We start from the raw sequence: 20744 nt of genomic DNA on the forward strand, positions 1-20744 counted from the left end.
AGGCCATGGCTTTATTTTCTGTGTTATATCTTTCTGTTTTGAAGTTCACTAAACTTATATTTACTTATACTTCCCTGTTAATTGTCCTTTGAATGCAATTTGAATTGCCTCTGCGTTTGAAAGGTGTCATACAAGTTAAGTGCCTTGCCTTATAGGATATGTGGCTGTTGATATGGGCAGATATTTTTACAGATATTTGTGTACATTCAAAAAGTTGTGAGTAAAGTTAATTTATAAAGCTTATCACAGACAGTCACACAGTTCTTCGCAGGCCAAATAAAGCACAATAAACCACAGTAAATCATCTGATCAAGACAATAGCATAAAAATACCTAAGAATACAGTCAACAATGTGGTTAAACCAACACCTGACTTTTTTTAAATATCAGCAGAGCCAGTCTTAAAACACGAGGCAAAGCGTTCCACACATACTGGAGAACAGTCAGTAAGCCCTGGGGACCTGAGGGAGATCTGAGGACCTGAAGAACTGCAGACAACATAAGGGTGCAGCAGATCATGGTGGTGTAAGTTGGAACCTGACCTTTGTCTTGTGTCTACACTTCAGTTGGGAAGGGCCTGTGTTTCTTTTCAATATTCAAATGAGAAAAATTGGCTTTTCTTAACTTCCAGCCATTCATTCTTCACGCCTTTGTGTTTTGAGACTAATGAACCACACAGTATTAATATTTAGAAGTGGTCAGAAAATTAAAAAAAAAAAAAAAAAAAAAAAAAAGTATATCATCTAAAGATGTCTGTTCCAGTGTTCTGTCTTTCAGTTTGTGTGGGTGTCCCAAGAACGCGCACGCAGGAAGTTCCCATCCTGTCGAGAGCGCGACATATGACGTAAGTTGCTTGCCGCGCAGTGATGATGGCGGTGCGTGAACGCGCAGTAAAAGTAATGGCTGCTCTGGATCGGCGGGTGCCTAGCCTCGATGATTTTGTGGGTCAAAACTGGACTGCCTGGGCCGAGTGGGCCGGTGTGACAGCGGCGGACGGTAAGGAAGCCCATTGACGCAAATACTGGCAGCTACAAAGCCATTTAACCAAAGCACCGGGGTTTATTTTCGCGGAAACGGAGGACAGAGCTAACCATGTTACCCAAACAAAGACCCTGCCGGGTCCTAGTGCTGGGTGGGTAACATGTTGCTCTCTCCCTGGTCCCACTGCATACGTTGTCTTCAAGAAAAAAATAAGTGATAGTTATTAAGATATAGCTAGCCATTAGAGTGTTTGGTTTACCGCGGTCGCCATGAAACAAGCTGCCAGCGTTTAGTGGTTGCGTTGCATGCTAGTGAAACCAGCCGGGCAGCGGTGGCATCAGAGCGGAAGAGGCTAGTGTGGATGGTTGGGCGAGCAACTTCTTGCCTTGGAAAGCTAGGCTAGCTTAGCTAGCTAGCAAGCAAGCCAGGCTAGCCATTGACGACTAGGCAGTTAGCGTTAGCATGCTGATGCTAGCAGCAGGAGGGTTGAGAGTAGACACCGGTGACGGATGAGTCTGATGCTGTTGCCACCATGTAAATGCTGGCCCAGCCTTTGATATGAGCTAAGGTTACTCAGTTCTTTTCGCTTCATTTCAATGTTTGCCTTTTGATTGCCAGCGTCACCGACTACATTTAATTGATAACATTTCTGTATGCGACAGGAAATCTAGTGTGTAAAGTCTGCCCCAAAAGTGCTCTTGCCCTTCCCATCTTTAAGTATGTGAGCTCACTCATTGTGTGCCATACCTTCCAAGTGCTACTTTGTCCATAATTATCAAACAAAGTCCTCCACCTCACAATACCTTTAGCTACTTATTGTCGTTAGAAAATTGACAAAAATTACTAGAACCAAATTGATTAGTCAACAGAGAAGCAGTTGACCTGTATATCAGTCCTTTATATAACACAACTTAAGGGCCTGTTATGTGCAGAATGTGTGGTGTTGGGAATTGTCTTGCTGATGAACCTGACATACAACTTCCTAGGAACATCTCACCTCTCATGGGGCATATTGAACGTGTGCATGAATGTAATGTGTGTTTTAGGGCCTGATGTGGACGACTGCAGCAAGTATGGCAAAAAGGCCGCCGAGGCCATGTCACTCAGTAAGGAGGGTAAGTCTGCACACTATCATCTAAAAGACATAGTGGAGTTTGGTACATCTGAAAACAAGAAAGCAACTGTAAACTGTAGTCTTGTGCGTGTGCACTTGCCATACTGTGCATGCACATTGGCCTACGATGCCTCAATGAACTGTGCCTCAGCTTCTCTTTGAGTTCCATCCTTGCCCTAACAGAATTTAAGGGTACTGGTTTGCAGTGACCAGGGCAAGTATTAAAGCCGAGAAGTGTTGTGATTAGGCACCATCTGGAACCCAATGTGGCTGTCTATAGCAGCAGCTGTCCGACAGTCACTCCCCCTTTATGTGTGTGCGTGTCAGAGCATGACATGATGAATCAAAAGAAGTACCTTGGTGTTATGTGTGTGTACAGTAAGTATGTGCCCCTTCTCACACTGATGCTGCATCTTCATCACATGGCAAAAACAGCCCAAAACAAGGTGATGATTAAAAGAGTGAACTGGGGTCCACACATTTGTGTTGATTTAAAGTTTATAATTGAAGTTTTCTATTCTGTCTGTTTTCCCATATTATGTTTTAATCTAATAAGGGATTTGTTTCATGTTGTGTTTTGCAGAAAGCCCAACATTGCCAGATCAATATCCATCCATCCATCTTATCCATTACCTGTACTTTCTTATTATTTTTTAGGGGTGTGGGGGCTGGAGTCAACACATTAACACATTGGGCATGAGGTGGGGTACACCTTGAATAGGCAGGCAAATATTCACACTTAGGCAAATTAGTCACAGTTTAACCTAGCCTTGAGAGCTTTGGTCTATGTGAGGAAAACCATAGCACAAGAAGGAAAATCTAAAACACAGCCATTGCATTTCACAAGTACCTAGTAAACGGCTCATGTAACACCATTTGTTCAATGTAGTTGTTATTTATATAAAAGGTAATATATTATTACCTGTAGATAACTGCAGGTATTTCCTAGTTGATAATGTCCGAATCCAGGAAGTTGGGAACCCTGTGAGTTACCAGATGGCATTAATAAGCCAAAAACAAATTTCCCTGGTCAGTCTCAGTCAGTCAAGGCTGAAAGTATTGGCACCTTTGCATATTTTCATATAAGACACCCTTTCGTTCCGAATTTTGTAATGGAGTATTAACAGGGAAATAAAGAATTGCTGAGACCAAATACTCGTGCAATGGTGCCAATATATCCGTCCACGTGTACCAGTGTAGTCCTACTCTAACGGCACTTTTAAGTGAGACGATCTACCGTCTTTTCATAATGCAGCATTATCCTGCCTGCCCCACATAGGGACATTGTCATCTTACGTCCTCTGCAGTCTAATATGTGTGTGTGTGTGTGTCCATTGTATTTCCTCTCCTTAACACTCCTCTCCCCTCTCTTTCAAGACATGTCAATCTTTGGCCTCTACCCCGGCCATGATGACTTCTACCTGGTGGTGTGCAGCCACTGTGGCCAAGTAGTAAAGCCGCAGGCATTTGAAAAGCACTGTGAGCGACGGCACGGCCCTCTGGCCAAGCTCTATGCCCGGCTGCGCTCTCCCACCCCAGCACCCCAGCCCCAACAGAGGCCCCACCACAGCCATTCTCCTTCCCATGGGACCAATACTGCTTCTGCTTCTTCCTGGGAAGGTCGAGGCCAGGGGGTCGGGCAACTACGGGCAGCCCCACCTTCGCCTTCCACCCCACCCCAGTACAGACACTCCAAGAACTCCAAAGATGGAGTACGGTAAGAACAGAGCGGGGCAAGTTGGGGAGAAAGCTCTAATCAAAGCTTAGAGGTCACAGAATAATACTTCCCTTAGAAAGTAGACACAAGCTTCAAAGAATGGCGTATAGTCCTGTGTTTTGGTTTACTAATGCAGAACTTATTTAGTTTTTTTACAATTTTAAAAGCTTTGGGTATGTTTGTGTATGGGGCTGGAAATAGTTTTTATAAAATGCCAAGAACAAAATTGAATTAAGTAATTCTCCAGAGTTTGACCAAAAAACATGGTGAGAAATTTAGCAGGTCTGTCTGTTTGTGTATGTGTAGCCTAATTTTGTTTGCCATATGTGTGAGACCGCGCCCTGTACACCTCCCTCGAGCACCATCACAACCTTAAAACTCTCTGATCTCTTCTGACTCCAAGCCAGAGCCTACCACAATTGCCAAAATATATGACTTTTGCAAGAATTTGCTTGTCAAATTCATGTTTACAATAATTTACATACCGGTAATGTGTTGGGAAATTGCTAATGTGTATCAGAACTTACAAAAAAAACATAACCGTGCAGCTATGTTATGTGCTTGTTCTCCAAAATAAAATAAAAAATAGGCACACAAGTGTTACCAATTTTAAAAAATAATAATTAAAAAAAAGTACAAGTTGCGGTTTTTTGGAAAATTTTGTGCCCGACTATTTTATGAGCGGCAAAAGTAACTTCGGTCTGGAAGGCCAACAAGTAGTTCACCACACAACCCCAGTAAGACTACAACTTGTCTTTTTTACACTTTTTACACAGTTATGGACCATTACATTTTTACATCATTATGTTTTCCATTTCATAATCACAATATAAAAATGGGTGTCAGATTTGACTGCTTTTTATTTATGTTAGTAGCTATTTAATGCCCTACAATCTAGGAAATTAATATCAATTCTACAATTTTTCTCACAATTTTGGGGGCATACGTTTTTGATTACAACTATAATATAATGGCTGGTTAAGTATGCATTGGAGCTAGTGTCCAGCCTCAAAGAGCTTTACATTTTTTAATGCACTAAGTAAAGGACCTAACAGGGGAAGTCCATCAGTTTAAATACTGATGTCCTGAACAGATGCACTCAATGAATGTGAACTGGTTTTCTGACTCAGCCAATCAGGTCAAAGCAAAACAATAACTTTAAACAAGCAATAGTTTTTTACAGCTTTAGAATAAAACTAGCTGTTAACATATCATAATTTGTGCCTGTGTTGTTAAAATTTGGGCCATGATACTAATTTTGGACTTGCTCTTTCTCTTCCGTCACCCAGACATTCCCCGCTGGAGAAGTCCTCCCACAGCAGCCACACAGAATCATCAGTATTCAAGCAGCCGCCACCTCTGGAGCCTCCAATCAGCTCTCCACCTCCATCACTCAGAGATCCACCCTGGCCACACGGAGGCACCCCGCCTGCTAGGCCTCCACACAGTGAAAGGTCCCCCACCCAGAGCCAGCGGAAGGACTCTTCTCTGGCCTCTGCGTTGCCAGGCCACCGCATCCCCAGACCCTACAACAAAGTGGCCTCCAGTGAGTACAAATGGAGCCATTTGGGTAATGTGGAAAAAGTAAGCAGTTAAACAATGGATACTTCTCATGTAGTGTGATCTACTTATCATTTTTATCTGCCAAATAAGTATAGTCCTATTTCTTGGAAACCAGCTGAAAATCACACCGTAAATCTTCCACTGATTGATTCAAAAGTCTTATACTAGGCCATCTACCAGAAAAAATTTTCTGCATCCCCACTGTACCAACTGGCACAACATATGCAAAACTTGTGTAGGGCTTTCAAGTTTGGCTTGCCCGTACATTTGCTAAACACTCGTTTATTCCAGGCTGCAGGTAAAATGAGTGTAATTGTCTTGGCGTTTCTTCGCTCATTGGCCGGCTTGCCCGCTCCGTGGTTTGGTGCTATTCAGTGTCGACATTTGGTTGGTAGATCTATTCGATTTGTAGACATTTAAGATGCAGACAAAACATAGACACAACTTGATGAGGACAAGAAGAAAAAAATACGCCACACCGCTCTTCAGAAACACGTGTCTCAGGTGACGCAGGTAAGCTACAACCACCTCAACCGGGCAACCAATAGGATCATAGGAACGAATGTGCTGTGACACAACTAAGTGGTCTCACTGAAATGATAAGGGTGTGTGTGTTTTTACACCTCGCGTAGCCCTGGGATCTTGTGTATGCAAAAACGCTAAATACAAATGTTTTGCGCTGCCAGAAAATGTTTAGCGTTTTTGCTTACACAAGAAGGGCTTTAGACACATTTGTACATGTTTATATAAATGCTTTAAAACTTCTTGCCCCTCTTGTTCTCTTTTTATACCTTCTTGTCCAGGTACAACACCTGTTGTCCTGTCTAAAAATGGAATACATTTAGTAATGTACTTTGGAGCTGCAAAGATTAATCAAATAATCAATTGGTTTTCAATTGTCTTGCGTCATCTTGCAGTTGTAACACAGACCAGCTACAGGTAGAACTGCTGCGTGTAACCATGGAAATACTAAGCCAATTTTGGTTTCATTGACCTTTTTCATACTGCAGAGAAGTATATTAAACACACAAACCTCCGTGACTTCTCTCCTACGCTGTAAACATCGCCTCACTATTAATATCAATATACATAATAACAATTGCACTGATACTTAACTCATCAGCTTGCGTATGTATGAGAACTTGATATCTGATGTTAGCAATGAAATGGTACTAAAATAACGTCAAACTATTATTACGCTGGTTGGGACACTCACGGATGAAGTCGTCGCTAATTTTGGGTTTGGCCACCGCAGGAGTTTGAATGGGGGGTGGGGTTAGAAAGTGAAATTCAGTAGGTTGTCATATACAATTTCACTGCTAGATGGGAGAAATTATTACACAATGTAGTTTTAAAAACCAAATACAAAATGCACAATGGAAATGTCTCGGGCTGTTTTCGCTTATCTTTGCTTGTCCCTGACTTTGGCTGTTTAAAGGAGACCTATTATTATAAACCGTTTTCAGGTTCATACCTGTATTTCTAGTAGAGCATGTTTACATGCTTTCATGTTCACAAAACACAATTTTTCTCATACTGCCCATTGCCTGTTGGAGCGCCTGTCATCACGCCCAAAGCCCAGTCTGTTCTGATTGGTCAGCATTTACGGAGCTCTGGAGCCTCCGCATCCGTGCTCTCCTGTTGCTGCCTCTCTACAGTCCGCTACACCCAGAGACAGACTGCAACGGAGTATGAAGCACGGACTTTGTACCGTGAAAAAAAAATCGCAGCTAAAGCCTTCTTAACCAAGTACTACACAACCGGACGTGTTCCTGCAGGTGTGACCCAAACACCTGCAACTAAGATTGCAAGTTCCCCTCACAGTAGTATGTAGTTACACGTAGCAGTGTATGTAATGTAATACACTATAGGGATGTACCTGGAGCAGACGAGAAAACAGCGAGTTTATTGCGCTTGAGTTTTCAAAAAAGTTTCTAAAAAGACGCCTCGGGTTGTGGATCTGCGTGTAGAGGTCGTTGTTATACTGTGTTGATTAAAATAGAATTGTATGTTTGCCTATATACCTCTGGGAAAACCTGGCTGCATATACAAGGTGTCAAGTGGTCAAAAACAGCTAGGTGGCTGAAATTCCCGTTTGTGCAACTCATTCTGGTGAATGTATACTGTATATGAAATGTCAGTTTTTTGGGTTGTTTGTTGGCCTTATTGACAGCACAATGTGGGGGCATCGAGATGTTACCATGTTTTGATTCGATGTTTGCTGTGTGATGTTGTAGCTGAGATGCTCTCTGTGTTTCCTCAGAGAGGGAGTGTGACTTGGACAAACACTGCGGCGTCCTTGACCCTGATAGGAAGAAGGTCTGCACTCGCCTCCTGACATGCAATGTAAGCCCCAAACACTCTCCCCTTCCACAGACTACTGCCTATTGGGCCTCAGATTCTCACTTCCTTTTTTTCTTTCTTATTTCTTTTGTTCTCTCAATTTTCCTGGTTGCTCAGTTAAAGGTTTAAATTTCAGGATCCTTTGCTTTTGACCCAATCAGTACACGTTAGAGCGGGAATGTAGGTTGAGTTTGTGGCATCTTCGTTTCTCAGACAACCGCCAACAAAGCCGATGATATTTTTGGTTTTGTGCCTTTCGACAGATAGTCAACAGGAAACAGAAATATGTCCATGGTAAAGAAGAGATGACGTAACAAGACAGCAGTGTCACAATATATTGACCATTGGCAGTCCTAGGATTTCAATAATCTTGAAGTATTTCATGACTGCTATTAGTTGTCATTTTTCTAAGAAAGTTAGATATTGGGTGTACTATGAAGACTAGTTAAAGTAATATTTGTATCATTATCATTTAAGTTGACAAGGAGTGCCCATTTATTTCCATGCTAATGTATTTATTATTGTTAGTCATGCATAGTAGGTCCCAGGCAAAAACTCTTTCTTCCAAGGATGCACTGATAACATTTTGACTTGTGAATATTTTTAGACAATGGGGATTTCCTTTTTTCTTTAAGAGTTCAGTATAAATCTTTTGTTTTTTCTTTTAAGAAAAAGAGTCATTTGTAGTTTACTTATTTCATAGTTTCTTGAGGTGATGGACAAATTACTGTAAAAACACCCTAACAGGGTGTTAGTAAGGTGGTGTTGCAACACCAGCTTGTCTAAAGCATAAAATATAAATACTTACCAAATTTTTCAACAAGCCCTCTCCTGCATGAAGGCACCTGCATTCATTATATGTGCACTCATGCAGGTTTTCCCTTGAATTCCTTTGTCATCCGCCTACACATATATAGACAGAAATGATCCCCCGAATGTCATTTAAACTACCAGTGACCTATTCACTTTTTAAAGCTCTAATTGGCCAGTATCAGCATTATGACAGTATATCAATCCATGCCAAACATTACCACATTTGCACTGATTCACAGATGTATGCCAACATTTCTCTTTGAAATGTACTATTGATCTGACAACATAGGTTTATGACTTAAACTTGATCTTAAAAAAAGAAGTGTTTATGTTGGAGTTGCATGTTGGATATTCTCCTGTCTTTTTAGGATCATGCAGTACTTTGGTACCACTCACTCTGCTTTGTGTAGAGATACTTGTACTAGTTGGGTTTATTAAACATTCACCAGGGCTTTAAAAGTTGTTCTGAATGTTATTTATTATATCACACCAGATGACTTGACAGTTGGTTACATTAAACAGGGAATGCCAGGATCCTTGTCTACCAATTGGCCCATAAAGCAGTGTGATCCCATTGTTCGATATCTTTAAATGATCTCACTGAAATGTTTATAATTACAAGATGGGATAGGGGTTCAGTCCTACATTGAAGAAGTCAAAAATCCCCATTGAATAAGCAACGTAAAAAGAGTGACAACAATAATGCGAGATCAATAATGTGAGATCATTTGAAAACAATCATGTTTTCAAATGAATTGAACTGCAGTCGGTGCTCTGAGTTACTGATGAACACTGACTGATACTGAGTGGTGAAAATGGCTCCCAGAACAGGAAGAGTCCTTATATGGTGGCGTGTGTGTGTGTGTGTGTGTGTGTGTGTGTGTGTGTGTGTGTGTGTGTGTGTGTGTGTGTGTGTGTGTGTGTGTGTGTGTGTGTGTGTGTGTGTGTGTGTGTGTGTGTGTGTGTGTGTGTGTGTGTGTGAAGGAGGAAGTGACTGTGAGAGGCCACATCCAGCCGAGTAGAGACAGGATGACCTGATTAACAGGAAATGGCATGAGTGACGGGAAAGACAACAGTCTGCATCTTATACCTGCTCTGTAGGTGAACAGACTCTCAGTGGGTGGATGTATTTTCTTATCCACCTGCTACCTGGAAAGAAATGTCATGTAATCAATTCTAACTATTTATTTAGAATGATGGAAATGAGAGTGGTGTTTTAAAAGCAAGGCTGATACATAATTTCAATGATAACATCATGTACTCATGTCGTAAATGTAATCTCTTGAGACTTTGCCAAAAGTATTTAAAATGAATGGATTAGTTTTCTGAGAGAAAATTCCCCGGTGTGCAGACTGATTTCTTTGCATTACGTTACATGTCAGTTAGCTGACCCTTATATCCAAAGCGACTTACAATTGCTTTAACTATGGGAGGAACTGGCTGAAGACACCTTAACAGCTTTGTTTGCGGTGCCAAAAATGAAAAATCACTATAGAAAATGAAACCACTGAAGTCTCCTGAGCTTATACCAAACTAAAAGTTCTTTACAATCCCCACCATCCCGCTAACCTGATGCACTATATGCTGTGTTACAAACAACCACCTGAGAAGCCGTCCTTGGAAACTGTTTGGGAAAAGGTAAGCAATTTAAGACATATCTGGCAGGTAATTGGATGAGCTGTCTGTTCCCTGCACGTTTGCCATTGTTGGTTTGAATGAACAGTTGCTGTTGTCACACAAAGGAGAGAGTGGTCATCTGTTACTCTGTCATTTTGTGCTGCTGTCGGAGTTAACGATGGTGGAACTTCTTCCGCTTGCCTTCACGGCTTGTGGTGTGTCATTGGTAACCGGTGTGAGGAGCCACTGGCAGCCACAGGCGTGTTTAGGAGTGTGTGTGACAACACAGCAGTGGCGGCTCATGATGGCAATAGCATAGCAGTTATGTCAGAACTGGAGAGTATTTCTTCTTTGAAGGAAGAGCCAATAACTTTACTGTAGGCTTTTATCAATGGAAATTATGTTTTACATCTTCTCCCGACTGGCCTCTGCAAAAGTTTGCTAGACAGAAGGTTCATCCAGTCACTTGACAGTTTTTTTTTTTTTTATGTACTGGTCTTTTTCCTGTACAACAAACCATCTGGTGCATCAGGTTAAGTATATCTGGCTACATGAAGACATTAGAGGAAGTGGAACCTGTAGCCTTTGGTGCAGGTTGTGAGTGGCATCCTGCAGCAGGGTGGCAGTCACAGCAGTGCTGCGTGGAAGCATTGAAATTAAGTCAACTGAAATAAAGTGACTAATTGCCTGTGTCCTGTTCCTCAGATCCACTCCATCCACCAGCGAAGAAAAGTGACTGGCCGCAGTAAAAACTTTGACCAACTAGTAGCAGAACTAAAGACCAAGGTTCGTGAGAAAGGGGCCCAATCCCTGGAGGGAGGCTCCTCAAGTGGACGATCGCCCAGCCCAGAGGCCCCCAGGGAGCAGGCTGGGGCTCCACACTGCAGGAGACCTCTGGCCAGCCTCCCTGCTTTCAGGTTAGTCAACTTTGCTAAAGCTAGCTAGTGATGAATATACCAGCATCTGTGGTGGCAGCCATGGCTTTCTTAACCCTTCGTCTTCAAATGAATTTGATCAGATTTGTATAAAAAAAATAGATATTTTGTTCTGTGTTACAATCATTTGTCAGGTCTGGTTAAAACAGGTAATCACAACCTAAAACGTGGGTGTTTTAGAATTTGTATTTTTACAAAGTATACACTGAACTTTGCAATAGATTGGATCCGCCAGTGCCTAAATTAGTATCTTTGCATTTTGTGATGTCATTTCTTGGAGTATCTTCAAATGCTTCATATCCCTAAAATCAGTATAACCTAAGCTAAAAGGTTATGCAAGTCAACAAACCATAATATTTAAAGTATTGCACTTGTGTTTTCAGCAAATTCAACAAAAGAAACACACTAAACATTGATCCAAAAGATTCCAATATAAAGAAACAAAATATTTCTTAATATTTGAACTATGTACATGTTTTAGTTTTTGAGATATGCTCATTTTTATGAGTGTGAGTTTTTTTTTAATACTTTCATCTGCAATAGAAATGATCCGCCTGCAGTTAAGCACCGGATGTCTTGTAACGTGATGCCGTCCCGAGCGTACAACGTGATGACAAGAAAGACCAAAGCCTTAGCTTTCTGGTGCAAAAAAAAAAGAATTCATCTTTTAGCTGTTATGGTTTTTATTTTACAGCGTTTTATACACGGTCATGTAAAGGATCTGGGTGGGGGAACTCATAATAATGTTAAAAAAACCTCATAAAGGGAAACTTTTCATGCCATGGGACCTTTAAAAGAAACCAGTGTTTTGGCTTCCCTGATCTCCGAACACACAAGGCCCAGTCTTGTGGAATTCAGCTTTGAACGGAGGAATGGCCTGCCAGAGGGTCTCAGGTTGCACTCAGCTATATATCATAGAGCTAACACCCTACAAGCCTGTGATCATTCAAAAGGAATCGTTTTAAAAATACACTCTTAACGTGGACTGGAAGCCAATGAAGTGAATTTAAAACCGGTATGATGTTTTCTCTCCTGTTGGACCTGGTCTGGGTTTATTGAGGTTTTGTTGTGTGAGGCATGAGAAGAGTGCAGTACAGTAATCCAACCTGGATGAAATGAATAAATGAGTTGCTGTTTCTAAGTTTGTTGTGGATAAAAAAATGACCTGTTTTTTAAAAATATATCTTTAAATGTCTTTTCGATTCTAAATCGGAAAAAAACATGATTGGACAACAGAAGGTATATGTTGTTCGAAATTGAGGTGATTATCAAAGATAATACCAAGTTTTCTGGCGGTTCGACAGTTAAATCATCACCTCTCTATCACACTTTCAACAAAAACTGAACATATTAGGCATCATTTAGAGGATTTATTGTAGACCTGTTGGATTAGTGTGCCTATGAAAGCAGCAGCAGAGTGGGACTAACTAGATCATGTTCCTGGATGTTAGAGACGTAGCATTGCGCAGATGCTAAGTAGGGTGTGGATCTTTACTGGTGTCACAATTCAGTTACAGTTATCCTGTCAACGATTTGAATCGATTCGATATCACGATGAGTCACCTCCTCAGTATTAATACATGTATTGCTGCACATGGTTTTCCTCAACAAATTCTAGCAGTCGGATAGATATGAACTCCCTTTTTTCATTGTATCTGCTCTTTAAAAAGACACTTCCTGAAAGTAGCTGTCTGAACAAAACAGCCAAAAACAAAAAGGCAGCGATCAGTAGGCAATAATCGATTGTCTGTTAGACACCTAATGGTTAGGATTAGAGAGATTGAGCATCATTATATTGTATTTTACCACTATACACAATATTGAAAGCAAAAATGTTATTTGTTATCACAGTCGGACTACGGCGTTGGAGGGCAACACAGAGGAGGAGAAGCAGCGGCAGGATGAAGGAAGTCTCGGGGCCCCCTCCCCTCTCGTTTATGGGCGGATCTCCAGTGATGAAAGTGAGGCAGAAGTACCAGAGGAGCCCGTTGAGTTCCCATCTTCTGCTGCACATCCCAGGCCGCTAGCGGTGAGAATTTTGTACTTGGGGTTTAACAATGGAAAAAGAGCACCACGGAACTCCTGCCATAATTTGGAATTGCTTAAATTGGTATTTAAACAATTCCAATTTACCTCGGGCTTTAAAAAGTCTTGAAATCAAAAATGAAATATGGCCCTGGCAAACATTGACCTTATCGAGTTGTTATGGCCTCTTGTGTTGGAAAACAATTGCTTATCCAAATAACAGAACATGCATTTAAAGCAGACACAAGGCCCCCCATTGAAGTTGTGTTGCTGTCCACCTGATCTGCATATAAAACACTGTCTAAACTCTGAGCTACTCTAGGCATATTTTATCATTTTTCAGTGTTGCCATTAGCTTACATCAAAGAACAGGCTTTGATCCATCTTGGCTGCCAGAGAAGAAATACTAAGACTGATATTGGTAAGGTTATCTGCTGTGGAGCTTGGTGAGTGCAGACTTCAAGGCGTACCCTAGGGCTGTTCAATTAAATGATTTTTGATTTTAAATTCTGATTTTGGCAAACGAACAAAAATGGTATTATTGAGAAAAAAAGGAGTATTATTTTATGTTCTGTTTTACAAGAACACTCTTATTTTGTCTTGTGTTCTGAATGACACCTGCATGCGCAGAGCTGTACGCGCATATCCACCCCTCCCAAAGCCATAAAATCTCCCAGCATTCACGTTCCATTCCCTCGGCCGACATGCTGTATTGTTACTTACTGTTAAAAACTTTTCCCAGCGGGGTGCATAGGCCTACCGCTCAAAGCCAACGTGAAAAAATATAGTAATGTCCCCTCAGCATTTAGTTTTTTAGTCAACATAAGTCACGTAACGTTATTCTAAGGTACTGTCTTTGTGCTGGATTCTTCATTAAGTAGCTAGTAAAAAAGCCCCCTAAGGGCGACATTATTGTTCATATTTTAGCCACAATGTTTAGTAATGACAGGAGGCTAGTAGTGGTCATAGTGAGTGAATATGTGATGTGTGATGCAATATTGTGTTATGTATCTGGAATTGTTCACTAGCTGTGTAAAGAAAGTTATGTGGGATATCTGTAAAAGCTGAATCGACTCACAGTAGTAAAACATTTTTTATTCTGATCCAAAGACTCTTTCTGTGAGGAGAAACACTAAAAGATTATACTCTGGACACTATCTATTATATCCAAAGGTTAATGAGTAATCATGTTAAATAAATTAGATTTTCCTATTGACCAAAATAATCATGATTATTTTTCCCATTATCAAGCAGCTCTAACATTCCCTAGAAAATGTTAATGGTTTTTTTTCGACACCACATGTTAACTAAATTTCAAATAATTGGTGTCTGGCCTGCGATTCGGATCCGCTCCAAAATTTCACGAAAATCAGGCCAGTAGTTTTTCCTGCTGACAGCCAATCACAGACAAACATGACCTTATTTGCGGAGGAGGTGAATTATGGGAAGACTTGAAAAATATGACCCATTTTACCTGTGTCTTGTTCAGGTCTAAATATTTTATAATATTGTTATTAATTTGGGAAGCTATCTTCGTAAGGCTGATCACGGCAAATCATGTTTGTGCAAACGCTGCACGGTGGATCCATGCACCCCCGCTCCAGTGCCGGCTAACCCATCCTGCATGTCCTTAGCAGTAAAGAGGGGGAGCTTTCCATGCCTGACAACTACTGACACTTCTATCAGAGATTTATCTTGGTCTTGTCTTCATTTCAGTACTTCCATTTCTCCCATATCATAGTGAAGGTATGGGCAGTGGTTATCCCAAAACACACAATCCATTTCTTATGGATAAAAGTGTCAAATGAATTGGGGTTTTGTTTAACAAAAATGGGGTATTTTACATACCAACATGTATTGTTGCATTCAATTCAATTTTATTTATAGTATCAAATCATAACAAGTTATCTCTAGACACTTCACAGATAGAGTAGGCCTAGACCGCACTCTACAATTTATAAATGATCTTAAGTTAATGGAGGGTAATTGTATTTCTCAGTTTACAGAGCTATTTAATTTTAAGTTGCTTGATGCACATGTTCAGGCTTTGGTTCTGTTTTATGCATCAAACCCCAGTACCATTTGATTGTAACTATGAGACCACAGAGTAATGCAGGAGGTCAGACATCACCACTGCCCAACGCTGATCCAGATAACACGAGGAGACACTTGCCTGTGAGAGATTTACAACGAGCCTTCTCTCTCTAGGTATGTTCATTTGGCAGCCATGCATTGGGTCACGGCATCTACACGTTTGACAGGAGACTTCATCACCTGAGGTCGGCTCTCAGCAGCATGCTAGAGCAGCACATCAGCGCCCATCTTTGGAAGTAAGATCACATTCCTGCTTGGCCTTTTCCGCTTTGCGCTGCTTCAGTGCTGCTAACTTTGCAAGAAAAAAAAAAAAAAAACACTGGGAGATGAGGAGGAGGAAGATAGAAATGGTAACTTTTTTTGTGACTGGCATTTATGTAGTAAAGACAAAAAAAAATCCCTTTCTAAATGCTTCTCTTCATCTGACTGAAAATAAGGCTGGATGTTTTTAAAATGTTTTAATGGTGTCACCAGTACCACTTTCACCACCGATGCCATATGCCTAATTTTGAAGTAATTTTCTTTACAGACTAATATATCAGTTTAACAAAATAAGCTGAAACTACTAATGCAACAAGGTTACCAAAGGGTTTCAGTGGGGCAGAATTGGCTCTGCCTCCTGTCCAATATATTGAGCTAATTCAAGTCTCTACGTTTCAAGTCATTTATTGTCAAAGGTACAACAGATAGAAGTATTACCAGTAAAAAAAAAACACTTCTCAGCCTCCATCCAACTACATTGTTGGATGGAGGCTGAGAAGTTTTTTTTTTTACTTGTATGAATCTGTCCCTGAGCCTGGTGCTGCCGGACCGGATGCTGAAAAGGAAAGTCTGAGTCAGATAGCCAACAGGCCTGCACTACAGTTGTTAAGCTCAATGTAGCAGATGGACTGCTGCTTTAATGACAGACACACGTTCCACTACCATCCTGATCTAGCAAGGAGAAGTCCGGTCGATTCCAATACATAGCTCTGTTATTTGTAAATTTGGACCGCTGTCAGTAGAGAGAAAAACGAAACCAATCGGTGCTGCCTCCCCCGTGTTATCCTCCTACTAGAGTTGGCACCCTACAGACTTAAACAGGGCAAGTTTTAAACATGTGTTTAGCCTCTTAACATGTTCAAACTGTCATTATTAAAAGTGCCTACCCATGTGAAGTGATTCCTTCAGAGTGAACACAGTGAATCTGTGTGAAAGAAATGCATGAAAGATGTTTCAATTTCTCAATCCCTTTTCAGTGTTGTAGTTTCATGTATTTCTTTCACATCTATTGCAGTCACATTCACTGTGTTCACTCTGAAGGAATCACTTCACATGGGTAGGCACTTTTAATTATGACATTTTGAACATGTTAAGAGGATAAAATCGCGTTTAAAACTTGCCCTCTTTAAGCTTGTTGGGTGCTAACTCTAGCAGGAAGATAACACAGTGTAGGCAGCACCGATTTGTTTTTCTCTTTACTGACAGCACAACACATTTGGAAATAACAGAGCTACGTGTTGGAATCACCCAAAATTCTCCTTTATGCTAGGTTGCAACTGATAATTGGTGGATTGTACCATCGTGGGCACCACTCTCTTTCGCCTTTATCCAAATAAGGTTTCTTTGTAGATTCCCACCCGCTGTAAAAGGAAGAGGGCTAGTTATATCGGATCCTGCGTTTTGGTAACACTAGCAGATAAACTAGAGTGTAAGCCACTGCTTAGTCACTAATAGATGAAGCAGATGGTGTTTTCTGCTGCCCAGAATAGCAGTGGTGAAGAGTCTGTAAAATTGGCAGTAAGATGGAGACCGACTATATTTACATGCACATAAGCAAAAAGCTCATTGGAGAAATTGGGTTCAGATCATCAGAGCCCTGCTGTTCACGTAGTTGCTTGAAAATCGGTGCTTCAGTCTATCTAGCGGGTTAGTAATCAGATGGTTTTTGTACTGTACTTAAACTGTCATCAGAAATGAGTTTTAATCATGTTTTCATAGTTCCAATCAGGATTATAGATATAGATTAAAACATATTTCAAAACATTTAAGTAACAATTCCTTATCTAAGCAAAGAAGTCGGCAAGATACCGTGGACTTGCTGGAGTTGTGATCTGATGTCTCTTGTATGTATTGATTAATGGATGTATTATCTTTAAATCCAGGAAAATACCTCAAGCCACAGATCTTCAGTCTCCACCTTCCTCGGCCAAGACCATCACTTCCTCGTCTCCCTCCTCCATAGCTGCCACTTCCTCCTCCTCGTCGCTACATTCTAAGGTCCGCACAGGAAGCCACATCAGCTCGTCCCTCAAAACTGCATCCTTATCCTCCTCTTCCAGTCGTGGTCCAGTGAGACCCCCAACAGCCATACAGTCGGAGAACTCGGGGGGCAGTGGGAGCAGCACCGGTGGTGGCCGTCTGGGGTCACCAGTGAAGCCTGCGGCGGTGTGTCAGCCGGGTCCCGGGCGAACCAAGAACCCCGTGGGGCGGCCCAGCAAGCAGATGCTGAAGCTGCGAGAGGAGGCTGCTGCTGCTGCTGCTGCCCTCCGCAAACGCAAAGCCCCGTCCCAGGAAGGGGAGCATTCAGGCCCCGACAGGAACTGCATCATTCTCCAGGACCGGGGCCGCCCACCTTCTGCTGCCTCTTCCTCATCTTCTTCTAAAGCCCCCATTTCCTCGCCGCTCACACATGGACAGACCAATGGCACGCTTTCTCCCAGCAGCAAACCCCGCCCCCAGCCCTCCCCCTCAGAGTCACATTCACCAGCCGCCAAGGCGGTCTGGACTTACAGACGGACCCATACTCCTCTGGGCCATTCATCAGCCCCAGACCCCTCCTCCGCCACCAACAACTCCCACAGCAGGAGCAGCGTGGGGGACTCAGGACTGCACGGCCAGGGCAGCGGGAGGGGCTTTGAGCACCAGGGGCTTGTGAAGAAACGCAAGGGGGGCGGCATGGAGGAGCATTCGCTGTCCTCCAAACCCTCAGCGCACCGCCTGCCCTCCTCCTCCTCCAGCTCCGCCACATCCTCCTCCTCCCCACGCTCGAACTTTTACCCCTGGAAGGACAGCAAGGGCGGGGGGCTGGCTGGGGGCGTGGAGAAGAAACTGGGCACACAAAAGGTGAGTTGGGAGGAGAGAAAAGAAGGAACTGTGCAGCACACAGGGTGACGGGGAAAAAATGACATGGCAGTTTAAGCTTTATTATGTAACGTGTTGATATCAATGAACGCCAACGTTACATTCAAGTCAAGGAGTTGATACAAAGGTTATTAAGGGCGTTTTCACACCGACCGCCTTTAGATCGGTTGGATCAAGCTAGAGTTTGTTTTCCCTGGTGTGGTTTGTTTGGACAGGTGAGAACACGGCATTACAACTCTGGTAAGCCCAGAAGCGGACCAAACAAGCGTACCGAGCGTAGAGTTTCTATCACAGAAACGGACTGAGGTCACTCTTGTCGGCCTTCACTCGGATCTCCGTGGTCAAACCAGCAGCCGCTAAAATTAGAGACAGACGCCGGCAGAGCAGAGTTAAGTCTCGGTGACCGGAGCAGACGTAGTAACGTCTCTTGCAAAACAATGTCTGATCATTTTAATAAAATGAGCTGGTTTGACCACTAGACCGGAACACAGGACCTTCTTCCTGTATTTCCTTTCGTGCTCCCGCCCCCAGACAAATTCAACCAAGAAGAGGACTGGACGTTCCTGCCTGATTTGTAATGACGCAATTTGGTACGCTTGGATTTTTCCAGGTGTGAAACCAAACCAAAAAAACAGTATGACGGTTTACATGATGTAATCCAGCAACCTTCATGCGTAAAAACTGGAGTGAAGATAAATGCCTCTTCGGAAGAGTCCGTTGTGTTTTGTTTTTTTTAATCCTCAGTGTCCTCCTTGGGTATTAGTTACTGTGTTGAGGAGGGGTGGGGGTGAAAAGTCCAATTCAGGCATACTGGAGGTGGAGGCGGAGCCATGTTTTTAAAGTTGATCAACCTGTCAGATTGATCACAGGTTATGTTTTGCGTATGAAACACTCACTCGTCGGCAGCAGTGGTACTAGAAGTTTCTACTGACTTTTTGATGTGACACTGGGTCACATTTGGAATTCATAACTGTTGTGTATCCAGCTGCTGTCCTTTGCAAAGGAGCAAGCCACCAACTTTTAAGAACCACCTATTTAAAAACCGTCATTAGACACACAACTGATTGTCTGTGGACAATTATGTTTTAAAGAAAAAAAGACATGCTATAACAAATTTACTTAATGTCTTAAAAGAAATCAGAATTACATACAGAATATATCAACATATGTCTGTGGGATGCTTATTGTGCCAGTAATAAGGCCAGTATTAGTTCTGCTTTTAATTATAAAACATAAAAAACGGAATGAACTTTGTGTAAAAAATGTGTCACCTTACTCACTCTTTCAGCTATGAGCTGTTTTAAACTTTCCATGGCAACAGTTGGTACAACTGATAGAGAGAGGCTGCATGTCCCGTCTTTAGATGTAGGTTTGGAATTAAAAGGCCTAGTAACGGTTCATCCACAAGGCACAGTTACTCTTTTGGAGTTAACAAAGTAAAGCCCCATTTATGGTGCGGTAAGTCCACGCCGTACGTACGTGGAGATGCAGACCCTACGCCGGAGCCTGAACCTTATTCTGACCAATTGTACGTTGGCAAATTTTGCTACTGGAGCTCTGCCAAATGAGTCTTACACATCAACTAAACATAAGACATGTCTTATCCAGGTATCTAATTCAGCTTCTTTGACTTTCCTAACACTGTGTGTGTCTTATGTATGTGCGATTTGTGTTTTTAGTTCTGAAATGACGATGCAGACCAGTTGTCAAAAAGTAACTATTTGAATTTTTTTCTTTTGTCCCACAGCCAAAACTGCACCATTAAGTGTGCCTGCCTTACAAGCCACTAAGAGGGAGCCAGCTCTGCTCAGTCCCAGACTGAGACAACAGGACTCAAGTGTGTGTGTGTGTGTGTGTGTGTGTTTGTGTGTGTGCACACAGTTAGTGCAGTATGGATGTGTTGGTGTGTGAATCACAGCTGTATGTGTCAGTCTGTTGGTATGTTTGAGGGAGAATTGGGAGTGGGAGGGTGGGATGAAATTCAGAGTATGGATTTAGAAATACCTCAAGACCATTTGGTTACGCTGCTAAATTAAATATGTTGGTTTATAAAAATGGATTAAAAATGTCCTTTACACTTGGTTTCTGTGACCTGTTTTTTTAAGGCTAAATATTATAGATTTAAGTTCTCGATACTTGATTTTTCTCTTTAAGTTTTCCATTTTCTTCACTGAGGGGGCTTTGGTGCCTTGCTCAAGAGCACCTTAGTAGTGCCCAGGAGGTGAACTGGCATCACTCCAGCTACCACTCCCAATGGACTGAGCTACTGCCACCAAATGAACACCTTACTATGAAGGAAAGAAAACTTACTGAAGAGTAATAAAAGTGGCCTGTTGTGTTTCTTAAAATAATGTATTTAAAAATATGTGCCCAGTTACATTCCAGCTCTGGTTGATATGGTGCCATAGTTTGTCACTCAT

General features: G+C 42.0%; 1 protein-coding gene across 1 annotated transcript; it reads left to right on the forward strand.

The window, feature by feature from the left end:
• The first annotated feature begins 758 nt into the window (after positions 1–758).
• Positions 759–20406, forward strand: atxn7l2a (ataxin 7-like 2a). Its single transcript, XM_034868270.1, has 10 exons — positions 759–995; positions 2027–2095; positions 3472–3811; positions 5101–5357; positions 7638–7720; positions 10853–11064; positions 12934–13111; positions 15316–15437; positions 17346–18306; positions 20072–20406. Exons 1-10 carry the CDS (start codon positions 866–868, stop codon positions 20087–20089), a joined length of 2370 nt encoding a protein of 789 aa, XP_034724161.1. The 5' UTR covers positions 759–865; the 3' UTR covers positions 20090–20406.
• The last annotated feature ends 338 nt before the right edge of the window (positions 20407–20744 follow it).

Source organism: Etheostoma cragini, chromosome 4 (genome assembly GCF_013103735.1).
Source record: "Etheostoma cragini isolate CJK2018 chromosome 4, CSU_Ecrag_1.0, whole genome shotgun sequence".
In the NCBI taxonomy this organism is placed as follows: Eukaryota; Metazoa; Chordata; class Actinopteri; order Perciformes; family Percidae; genus Etheostoma; species Etheostoma cragini.